Genomic DNA, 12,481 nt, shown 5'->3' with positions numbered 1-12,481 from the left:
TGAGTGGCTGAGGCTGGAGACAAGCCAAGGATAGAGAATGAGATTTGGTCTCGATTTTTTGTAAGAGCCTGAAAATATAAAGTAGTAGATAGGAACACAGTGCCAGTTATATTCCTGGGGGTTCTGGAGGATTCTAGAGTGCTATTGAAGAGGTTCACTACCTTCTGATTGTCCACACTTACTCACAGTCATGCTCTCTTCTCAACAGAAGTCAGAGCGAAAAAACACATGTGCATGTGTTTTTATGTAATATTCATATTCATACTGGACCTTTTAAAGAAGAAATGTAGATCCTTCGGTCTTACTTGAACTCTAAGACCCAGTGTGATTTGGTCACTGTCAAGCTTTGACCTTTGTCACTTCCTTCGTGCCACTTCAGACACTCTTGTTTCTCTCAGTTCTGTGAATACACATGCTCCTCTCCACCCAGGAGACTCTTCACATACCTAGGGAGGATGGGCTCTCCACCCTGCTGCTGTCATGTGCTTTGTCAATACTTCCTCAGAAGAGCAAAGCCTGTTCCTTGGAAACACCATTCCTGGCTGCTTTCACTCTGTCTCTTGGCAGCTTCTGTGTCCCCTGCCCTCAGGCATCATCTCATATGCCTTACCTCCCTCCTTATGGTAAGCCAGCAAGGAGGCATTGTTGAAGGTTTTGAAGCTGGTAGAGGACTGTGGATCTTAGAGATCCTGGAACCAAAGCTTCAGATCTGGGATCTGGACAAGTTTTCCAAGTTCTTTGAACCTTAGACAGAGCTCACCATGCTGCTGCTGACCTTGTGAGCTCATTGAGATGATTCAAGCACCTCAGGTGTTTGGAAGTTCTAAATGCTGGCCCCGGCACCTGGAAAGCTGGCACCTCAGACACAGCATCCTCTGTGTCTCTGAGAAGGCACCTCAGACACAGCCTGTGTCACCGAGGCTGTGTTACATATCATCACCCTGACCACATTAGTCATTGAAATTTAACTTTTAATGAAATAAAATCTAAAAAGCATCAAGATCTGAACAGCCACATGTGGCTCCTGGGTGTTGGGTCTCAGGGTGCAGACATAGAGCATTGATGCCATTGCAGAAAATTCTAGATAGCTCTGAGGATACAACATCCTTGGCTCCCTGCACCACTGTAAAGCCCTCCTCTGCTTTCTAGTCTGCCTCAGCTCATGAGGGCTGGAAGATTCTCTGTTGTTGCCATCATAGATTGTTACAAACCATGACTTCAAACCACAAAAATATTTCACCTGATGATTCCACACCTGGATGGATTAAAAACTCAAGGTGCTGCCCGGACCATATTCCTCTCTGGTGGTGTCTTCTCTTTTGCCAGCTTTTTTTCTAGAGGCTTCTCAATACCTGTAGTGCCATCTCTATTCACAGGGGCATAAACATCACATCTCTCTATTCTACTGGCACAGCTGGGGAAGGCTCTACTCTAAAGAGTTTATTAGCTAGATGGGCCCCACTCAGATGGTCCAAGAACCTCTCTCCATTTCAGCTTGTGAGTCCTTTCACTATGTCACAAAACATGGTCAAACTCAATGTACGCAGTAGGGACATCTTGTGTGGGGAGTATTATTCTGCTCACCACCAGTAATTTCATCGGCTTGATCCTTCTAATTACTACTGCTAGAAAAAGAACGTACTTCTCCTCAAGTCCTTAGCTATCCTAACTGTCCTCAACTTCCATGTCTCTGAAATGGCAATACAAACATCATACCTAGATTAGCTCAAGGGTGTGTCTAGTAGCTGTGGAACATTTCAGATGCACACACTGGCATCTGTGCAGTCGGATGTGACTTCCTCAGCTCTGTCGGAGAATGTCTTTCTTGCTCCATGGATAAACTGAGACAGAGAGGCCCCACTAGGCTGCCCAGGGTCTCACTGAGCAATAGCTAAAGAGATACCTTATTAAGAGCCCCTGCCTCCCTGTTTATCTGCAGCTGCTGTCAAGCCTGAAAGGATCAAATTGACACAATCAGGACAGTGCTGGGGGACAAGGGCACACCAGGAGAAAGCTGCTGTTCCTGGAAGGGACAACAGACTCATGACCTCCTCCCCCAACCAGAGTGCTTTCAGATCCTCAGGAGAGCCGGGCTGTGGCTCTTACCTTACAGTGAAACACAGATGTTCTAGGTGGTTTGTAAAGGGCTGGAACAGTCAAGGTGGCTGCTCTTGGATACACAATAAGCAACTATGAACCTGGGTTGACCTCACAGTCCTCACAGTGAGTACTGTGGAGTACTGTCTCTTGCCAGTGAAAAAGGTTTGATACTTGTACAATGCATAAAAGCTATGCCTTTGCACCATTAAAATATGGAGATTGTGCCTGGTCTGGTGGCACAAGGCATGTGAACCAAGCACTAGAGAATATGAGGCAAGGGGGATCAGAAGAAGTTCAAGATAAGCAGGGGTTATATAACAAGAGAATAGAGAGGCTGCTGGTGAGGATTATCCTCTCCACGAGGTAATCGGACCCTTCCAATTTAAGCCAGATTCCTGTCTACCATTAGCAGTCCATTGAGGGCATGGGATAGTTTAAGAAGTAGATATGAGAGTCAGACATATGCTTAGTTATCATCCAGCTGTGTGTCATCGTTCTGGCAGTTGCTTAGCCTATCTAGGCCTACATCTTCAATTAAGTGAGAGGGATTTGGCTGGATGACCTCTAGTTCCTCTGAGCTCTAGCATTTGGATGACACTTAAAAGATTCCATGTGGTAGAGGTTTTTTTTTTTTTTTTTTTTTTTTTTTTTAACCAGTCTGTCTTCCCAGTCACACCATCCATCTCCAGACTAGACTGTAGTTTACTGGAGAAGTGGAGTTAGGGACCTTCCTCATTCCATAAACTGCCCTTGGTGTGGCCTCGTTAATGATTACAGGACCTTTGCTGTGACGCTAATACTTCCCATGACTCTGTCTTCTCTAGACCTTTGCTTCATCAAGGACTTTCCAGAGCAAGCAGCTCACTATAGGGATGAGCAGACATTTTCACAAGCATGGCTGGGGGACCTATTTAGAAATGCAAATTCCCAAAGCAAGGAAACAAGCTAGTACCAGAGAAAAGTTCAAAGCTTTCTCCCCAGACTATTGGGTTCCCATACTGAATTGGAAAGAGCTGGGGCTTTAAAGATAGGTAGACCAGTAGTACTCTGTACTAGCCATGTGACCTTGAACAAGTCAATAGGCCATCCTGATCTTGGTTACATCATCTCTGATGCAAGGGAGGGGGTATGCCTGTAATCCCAGGGCTTGGAAGGTTGAGCAGAGATCATTGTCCGTTCAAGGGTAGCCTTGCTATGTAATGAGACCCTGACTTTAAAAGGGGGTTGGGGAGAGGGAGTAAGGGAGGGAGAGCAGGGGAGGGGATGAATGGAGGGAGAAAAGGAAAGAAGAAAGTTAGCTCAAAGGACTGAATGAGACTATACTTACCCTTCCAAAGTACAAGGTTGAGGAAAGCAGCCTCTGGCATGCAGGGGCATTCACCTCATATCCACTTGCTCATGTTTTAAACAACTCTCTGTCTGCCACAGAAACTTCACACCAGCTCTGCATGCACTGCACAGGCACATACAGCACTAAGAGAGCAGCCTTCAAACCCACAAGCAAGTGGCTGTGCCTGGGTTTTTAATCACCAAGCTGTTTTCAAACTTACTTTCTAGCGACTAAATCCTTTCTTAGAATGTGGTCTTAAGCATCCTTTGTCTACAGGGATCAGCCTTTCAGAAAATCAATTCCTCTGAATCTCTACATCCAGGACTTTTACTCAATCCGACTCCAGGCAAATTAATACCTAGGCTTTTCAAGAGTGACCTTGTGATGGTTTCAGGAGCATCACAAGGCCTTACCTGCCCTGTGTAACAAGAGCTTTCTCTTCCTGGTTCAGGGCTTCTGAGAAACACCAATCCCACCTGTATCCAGCTGACTCAGGACCAGCAAGCTCCCTAGGCATCCTGGTACAGTTTAGCATCCCACTGAGATGCTGCTAAGCCTCCATCCATCAAGCTTAAAGTTTCAGAAAGCAGATTTGGCCCTGGCTCTAGTGATGTTCAGTCTTAAGACGTCCCATTTATATGTATGACGTCAGGGTGGGCTTAGGAATCCTTCTCTGAATAAAACATCTTGCCACGTTGGGATGGGATCCCATAGTCTCATAGTGGCCATCCACAGGAGCATTGCAGGGCATTGTATTACAGATTATTTCATCTGGGGACCAGAAATGAAGACTCAAGCCCCTTTGCCCATTGATTGCATGGCAGACTGCTTTGGTGCTTATTGGTGGCACCTGACATTCGCCCCTTTCAACTTGGTTTGAGTCCCCCTTCCCTGGCCTGGGTTGGTTACTCAGTTTTAACCTTGTACATAAATGGGTTGGAAAGACCATGGTGACCAGAATCCCTTCTGGTATCTCCAATATCTTCTCATTGCAGGAGAAAACACAGCTTTCAATTCCATACGCCCCCTAGAAGTTTTAAGTCTGTGACATCCAACTTTTCACATACAAACTAATGTTAGCCTAGGGTCCAACCTCAATACAGCTATTCCTCCATCTTCATTAGCCAATCCAGGGCCCACGTCAGCTTCCTTGCCCTGGCCAGCAGCTTCCTCTCTACCATGGATCCCTCACTACAATGACCACATTTCCAGAGTCAGAGATGGGGAGTCTGTTGAAAATACAAAACAAATCATACTGCTTAGAACTCGTCACTGTGGCTTCTTACCTCCAGAAAAATACAGTATGCCCCCGACCTCAGCCCACAGAGCCCTGGGCATCAATACTTGCTCTTTTCTCTGGCTCATTGCTTTGTCTTTGTGTAGGCATTGCTCTTTTCCTTGATTGTTCCTTTGGCTATCCCTCTACCAAGCATCTCTACAACATATTCTGAGATAAAGTCACAATAAGGTTATTAACTTCAGCCTTTTAGATGTGCTATCTTGGCTAAGTGCTGTGGGGACTGTGCTCTGAAACCTAGCTCTTTATTCCATGGCAAGTTAATCTCTTGTTTGGTGAATGACAAGTTGTCATTGTCTGTTTGCTCGCTTATGTGATCTGGCTCATTAGAAGCAAAGAAACGTAAATTACAGCAAGCTATGATAGACGAGTTTGGTAGAAGTGTTTAAAGTTGAGATTAGTTGGTTGAGACCATGGGTGAGGTTCAGTCTTAGGGCTTAGGCTAAGGGTTGGGGTGAAGAAGGCATTGCTGTCCTGTTCTAGCTGTCAACATTTAGCAACAAATGGGGAAGGAAGACCTGGTAAAGCTGCTAGAAACTCAGAAAAGATCAGTCTGGAAAAGAGGCACATCCCTCAGTTCCTCCCAATGGGATGCCAAACAGGCTGGGGAAGGATAGCCACTTCCTGCTAGCTCTACCTGATGAAGGGCGAACAGGTTCGCTTGGTGACAGTCAGCTAGCCATCTCTACCGCAATAGGCAACTGGATATGACAACCCTCATTTGGGGAAGTGGGAAGCTGTGGCTTCAAAGGCAATGCTGGGGTACCCATGTACAAATTCAACCTGATGGCTGCAGGCAAGATCAATTGAGTCCACAGCTCTGTGATCACCTGCTCTTTAAACTTCGTCCACTTAAGAATATCCTCTCTATCATCTGGACTCATTTCCGACGTTCAAAGAATCTTTAGAGACAGATGGAAAATACAAGATCAAAAATAATAAGTGACCCCAGGAGAAGACTTCTCCTTGTCAGAATTTTTTTAAAATCCTCTCCTGAACAGTGGGCCCCAATCTTTACCAAACTCCTTACTCTGATTTGCTTTCAACAAGAATCAAAGTCCCCCGCACCTCCTCAGTTGAGAATCAAAGTCCCGAATGGTAATCCAGCCCACTGCCCAAAGGAAGGGACATAAGCTCTCATGTACAAAGTCTTTTCAGACACTTTTGCCAGCTTCCTATGCATCCAGTCATGGAGCCAAATATCCACATGAGTCTATTGGCTCATAGCGGATGTGAACGTGAACTTGTGCATCCAGATGTCTCTACCAAACCTGGCAAAATCATGTCTTCTTTTCCCACAAGACAGCTAGGAAAATATAAGCTCATTTAGATCTAAGGAGATAGTTCAATCAACAGAGTGCCTGTCGTGAAAGCATGAATTCGACCATGGACAAATGAGACAGTTTCAGCATGTACCTGTAATCTTTGGGACAAGGAAGCTTTCCAGCTCTTGCACCAGTGTGTTTATCCTGTGGCCCTGGGGAGGTTACCTCTCCACATCTCAGTGTCTTCACACTTAATGTGGGAGTGAAATCTGGCAAATGTCATGGGATTCCAAAAAGGATGAAAGGAATTAAAGCATTTAGAAGGACTAGAAAAGCATTCACTACCAGTAAACTGATTCCAGCTCACAATCAGAATAGCTGCTGCGGGAAGGGATGAATGGGCAGTGTCCCAGATCGAGAGCAGGCACTGCCCAGCTGCAGGAAGTAAGCAGATGAGATGGCAGAAAACTCACTGAGCACTGAGCCAAAGCAAGAATATGTGTATAGCTGCCATAGTAAATGGCTGAAGATCACACACACACATACACACACACACCACACACACACACACACACTAAACAGTCTAAATGTATGTGTGAATTTGTGTGTGTGTGTGTTTATGTGCTGTACCCATGTGTGCATGTCTACACACATATGTGTGCATGTCTACACACATATGTGTGCATGTCTACACACATATGTGTGCAAGTGTTAGCTAGGTCATTCTGTTGTCCCAAACCTTTCATGAGTCCTTGTTGCCTTAAAGAATAGTCCCCACTGTTTAGCTTAGTCTTCAAAACACTCTGGTATTAGATCCATGCTCCCATTTCTCTCCTAGGTGAACCCTCACTGCTACCCACTGAACTTGAAGTCCTCTGCTCACTCACTCACCCACTCAACATGTTCTGGACTGTGTATTTGTGTGGTTTATGCTTTCTCAAGTGCTGTTCCCAGGGACAATACTCCCTCTTGGACATCTCTGTATTCCTCCACCTTATTGCACACCACTAAGTATTTTAGCTGAGAACCTTGCACATAATTGGGGTTCAATAACTTTCCTGAGATACTTTGGACAAAGTATTAATAACCCGTCAATATTTACAAATTAATTGTGTTAACCCTTGAGCATGACTCAGTATGGCAACACTCAGAAAAGCCAGCAGTAAGTGGAGGATAGTATTATTTTCCAGGAGTTAAATCTGGATGGGAAGATGTAGGTGCTCTAAAAATGAGAGTAGCATTTATTTAATCAAGTGGCTCAAACTGCAGTTTAGAATAAGTTCAGGTAAATAAAGGGTTAATGAGCAGGGCAGGAGTGGATTGGCTGTGAAAACAGCTGCAGGGAGTCAAACCCCACAGCCCTCATTTTCCTTGTTCTCTTCAGTTTAGATAAAGAGTTAGGCTTTTGTCCTTCCAGAAGGGCAGTCTCTGGGCTTAGCCACCACTATGAGGGATATAGAGGGAAGGTGCGGACCATCTTATCCATTGATGTGTCTGCTTTCAGCATCCTGAACTCTGGCACACCAATCAGTGTGCCATCATAGCCAGCGCCAAGATCCCTCCTCAGATTGTGTTTTGCTTTCTTCTCATTAACAGATTGGTTACTGGAATGAAGATGATAAATTTGTCCCCGCAGCCACGGACGCTCAGGCTGGAGGGGACAACTCAAGCGTCCAGAATAGAACCTACATCGTCACAACTATCCTCGTGAGTATACTCCTTCATCAAGTTTACCTGGAGTTCAGTCTGGAAGGACCCGCTTTAGTATGAAATGCCATGAAGGGAAACAGTGAAGCTAGTCACAGCCGTGCATGCATGCTTGTCAGTTCAGCACTCAGAAGGCTAAGGAGAAGGGCAGGGCTTCTGGCCAGCCTCTGCTATTTAGTGAGACTGTCTCATAAAACAACAATGACAATAATAATAATAGCAACAACAATATAACCACAGAGACTGGGAAAAGGCCTTGTACATAAGCAGTTCTGAGTTTTCACTCAGCATCTCTGAGACTTGCCCTACATCGTTGAATAAGCTACATCTGATCTTCTAAGCCACTTCCTCCATATATAAAACCCAAAGGTGACCCTAGGTTGTTCTAGTATCTATATGTGCCTCATTCAGTAGAGTCACATTCTGTTGAGAGGTATCTTTAAAACTATACATCCATCCATCACAGAGAACCTGGGTTCCATTCCTAGGATCCATGTGGTGCCTCACAACTGTCTATACTCCAGTTCCAGGGGATCTAACATCCTCTTCTGACCTCCTCTGGCACAAGGTACACAGGTAGTGTACAGACGTTCATACGTGCATACAAGGAAAACATCCATACGCATAAAATAATTTTCAAAAATCACAGTAAGAACATAATTTGGAAAGCTGCATTACATTTGTATGATACAAATTTTTATTTTAGCAGCATTTATTTTCTTTTCCCTAGAAGTTTATAATGGGCTAGGGAAGAGAAATTCAGGGAACTTATTTAGAGTCAAGAGAGACTTCCCAATGCATACTAACATTGGACACATATGCCTCTGCCAGGCAAGTCCTCCCCACTCACAGGTGCACCCACAGGCCACACCCTCTGTCCTGTTTCCCCACCAGGAAGATCCTTACGTGATGCTTAAAAAGAATGCCAACCAATTTGAAGGCAATGACCGCTATGAGGGCTACTGTGTGGAGCTGGCTGCGGAGATCGCCAAGCACGTGGGTTACTCCTACCGACTTGAGATTGTCAGCGACGGCAAATACGGAGCCCGGGATCCTGACACAAAGGCCTGGAATGGCATGGTGGGAGAGCTAGTCTATGGAGTAAGTGCCTGGGGCAGGAGGAGGAGGAGGTTATCATGAAGGACAGAGGAGAGAACCAGACAGGAAATCATTTCATAGCTGGATGGCTTTGTGCATAAATTGACTCCCAAATTGACTAGTGTTGCTGCTGAATAGGAAGCCATCTATTGTCTTAAGACATGGGGGTCCAAGTTCCAGGTCCTAATTCACTCTACCTGGCTCAGTGTCTGTCAATCCAATTGGTGATTTTCCAGGGCAGGTGGCAGGACAATTAGCTCCAGGATCAGCTCTCGGGGGACAGATAACAAAGCTCATATTAATCTACTAAGAGTCATCTGTGTTCCTCTCAGTTCTTAGTCCCACCGGAACTACTTGCACCTGCATCCAAGCTCACTGTCAAATCTCAGATCTTTCCTGTAATTTCTGCCCCGTAGCTTCCAATCACCCAGCTTCCACCTCACCTTGAGCCTCTGCTGCTGTCTTCCATCTCTAACTCCTTTTCCAGAACACTTTGCCAAGGCCCCTTTGTGTTCCCCTCCTAACAGTTGAGACTTCCCTTCAAGCTGTCCTGACTTTCCATGCTAGAAGCTAGCCTCTGCTTCTTTGTGGCTTACTCTGCCTCAGATTCTGCTCCTGTGTGTGGTAGGGGTGGGCCCAAGCCATCTGTGCAGTACAACACACTCAAGGAAATCCACCCAGTGACTACTGCCAAAGCATCAGTAAATTGAAGCAGTCTTGAGCAGGCACTGAATAGCCAGTGTTATTTTCAGAGTCTAGGGAGTCATGAGAAGCCAAGATTCCCAGACCGACCCTGCACATTTCCTAGGGTAAAGAGACAATGGTAGAAAGCTGTTTGACAGTATAGGATTCAACAGTCTAAATTACATGGTCCACAGAAGAACTCATGCAGATTTCTAGCCCTCCAGACTTTGTGGATCTTGGAAAATAGTCATTGAAATAGGGACAGAGAGATGGGCAGCTAGAAGTTTCTAGAGTACAAACAACAGAATGGTAGACACAAATAAATAAGGTGAGATCAAGAAAATACTGGGCTGACTGCTTTGGGTGGAATTGGCCAGAGAAAAGGTTGAGTCACACATGACAAGACAAGAATGTGGGTTAATTCAGTCAGCACCAGGAGATGATGATGGCTCTTAGGTAGAACAACAAAAGGAAAGAGAGGGACAGGGGCCATGGCTCGATTGGTAGATTCCCTGTCAAGCATACATGAGGTCCTGAGTTCAATGCACAGCACTATATCACCTGGGCATGGTGGTATGCATCTGTAATCCCAGCATTGAGGAGATAGATATGGGAAGGCTCTTCCTTGATGAGTTTGAGGTCAGCCTGGGATAGAGACTGTGTCTTATAGAAAACAAGAAGATAGCAAAAGGCAGTTTCCATAATCTTCAAGAAAATAGTCATAGAGGCTTCCTTCATAGGTCCTGGACATGCCAGCTGTATCTCTGAACAGCATGGAAGTCATGCTGAGCCTCAGGCTGGTACTCAGTTGATGCAGTCAGGAGGCATTGATCACTTTAGAGAATTGTGCATCTGCAGCCTCACATCAGGGAAGGAGGAGTCATGATGGTCATGCGGGGTAAACCTGACAATGGATAAAAAAGCAGCACTAAGAAGGTATCCAGAAGAAAAGGGGCTTTCCAGGCTAAGTTAAGAAATGCTTCCTGTATCCCTTCTGTCTTCCCTTGATGCCCATCAGTTTAGAAACTCCATCATTGAAACAGAGACCTGCATGGGTAGTGCTACACAGTCGTGCTGCATCTGGAGGCTGGTTTCCATGGGAACTTCCTTCAAGCTCTTAAGGTCATTGCCATGGTGATTGCTGTGAACTTTTCACCTTCTCCAATGTTCATCTTCGCCTTCACCTCCTGTAACACAGTTCTTTGTCAAAAAGCCCCTGTCCAAGCCAGAGCAGGATGTGACCATCCCAAGGGCACAATCCTAGTGCCAACAGGCAGTGTAGTGTCAGGCTTATCCACTCTCCAGAGACCTGGAGTCACCTCTATGCTTCATGTTCAGCCTAAAGCCTATGTCCTGTTTACTAGACCTGTCCTTCTACCAGTGAAAACTGATTCCCAGGGAAGTCATGTTGAGCACAAAGCTATTTACCTTTATTTTGAGTTCATCTTCCCTGTTTTGTTCCCCTGAGAAAGAAGAGGATACTAGGGAAATATCAACTGCAACCCACCCATGAGGTAAAAAATAAATTTATAAACCCTTATTTACAGGACTCCCAGCTTCCTACTTTGTAAAAGTGGCTGCTATGAATGTCTCTTCCTTCCCTGTTTCTTGACCACAGCAGTAACTACTTCATATTCCCCTGGTACTTCATGCCACGCTAAATACTATACTCATCTCCTTTCACACAGTCATCTCAGCCCTGTTAGGTAGCTAAGACCATTTCTGCACTTTATAGAAGAGGACACAGAGGCACTAAGGTCTTGCTTAGCTGATTTGTTGAAAGATGTTCAGTCAGTAACAGCGATCATAACCCAAAGTTCAGTCTTTTGTCCATCACTGGGACATCTGCTTCTGCGGGCATCATTCCACTGAAACCCTGGACTGTGAGGCTGAGAAAAACTGAAAGAAGGGCCGGAGGGGTTCTCGGGGAGAGAAGCAGGGCTGGAGCACACGCTGCAGATGACGCTGTGGCTCCTGGATGTGCCTTTAAGGCTTATACAAGGATATCTTCTTGTCTGTCCATGTCCAGAGCAGAAAGAGAATAATACCTACAGACAGACTACTGGGCTTGAATCCCAATGATCCTCTGAGCTGCATGGCTCCTGGAAGCCACTTGACTCCTCCAGACATCAGCTCCCTAAAGAGGATGGAGACAATTTGCTGCATGCTTGTGGTGGGAGTGTTCACTACACAGGGCCCAGCTCTAAGTTTGTCTTACCCAGACAATCCCCTATGTTTCTTGCCCCTTTCTGCTATATCCAAGCTGTCTAGTGCGTCCCAGAGCTGCCCAAGGACAGATGAGAATGCCTGGCACTCTTCCTTGCTTACCAACAGACTAGGTTTGATACTCAAACACTGAATACTTGTGTAGCTTTTAGTAATCTTCCTGGAAAGAAAATTCACAACTGGTTTGATTTTCTCACCCTCAGGCCCTTTCCCACAGGCTTCCTTCCTCCCAGAAGACTGCTCCCCACCAGAGAGATATGCAAAGCCCTCCCCTTTTACAATGTCACATTGACTTGTCACCTCTTCTGTGCTGTACTCCCTGAGCTCCCAGTGTGATGGACCCATACCCCTTCCCCTGCAGTGTCCTCTCTAACTATGTCCTGTGTAAATGTGTGCATATGCGTATGTGGTATGATAATCTCTTCTGCTAGCTTAATCACCCTTGATTGTGGAGGGGTCATAGCTTACCACCAGCTTCCAGCCTAGAGCTTACACATCATTGTCCCATAAATGTTTATCAGGTTCAATTTGCCATCACCATCTCGTTAGCCAGGGATAATCTTGGTTGTAGGTAAAAGAAATCCAATGCAAACTGGCTTAAGCAAACAAAACAACTGCCATGTGTTCTTGGAGATAGAGGAATGTATTGACAGGTTTCCAGGGAGTCCAGCGTAAGCCCTGAATTGAGGAACCCAAATGGCAGCCTCTGGGATCATCCTTTGTGAAGCTCAGCTCCAGCTAAGTCTCACTGAGCCACATGGGTCTCAGGCATTC

At 45.6% G+C, this 12,481-nt stretch overlaps 1 protein-coding gene across 3 annotated transcripts in view; it reads left to right on the top strand.

The window, feature by feature from the left end:
• Nucleotides 1–12,481, top strand: part of Gria1 (glutamate ionotropic receptor AMPA type subunit 1) — a 315,652-nt gene that overhangs the window by 213,541 nt on the left and 89,630 nt on the right. For all 3 annotated transcript variants that reach the window (XM_021178393.3, XM_021178392.3, XM_085830005.1), the window contains exons 9-10: nucleotides 7,589–7,699; nucleotides 8,594–8,800. In XM_021178393.3, the coding sequence (XP_021034052.1) occupies nucleotides 7,589–7,699; nucleotides 8,594–8,800 (318 nt within the window). The remainder of the gene's footprint in view (nucleotides 1–7,588; nucleotides 7,700–8,593; nucleotides 8,801–12,481) is intronic.

Source organism: Mus caroli, unplaced genomic scaffold (assembly GCF_978045245.1).
Source record: "Mus caroli unplaced genomic scaffold, Mus_caroli_1 scaffold_13, whole genome shotgun sequence".
In the NCBI taxonomy this organism is placed as follows: domain Eukaryota; kingdom Metazoa; phylum Chordata; class Mammalia; order Rodentia; family Muridae; genus Mus; species Mus caroli.
Note: the sequence above shows the minus strand (reverse complement) of the source record. Positions and strands in the feature narration are given on the sequence as shown.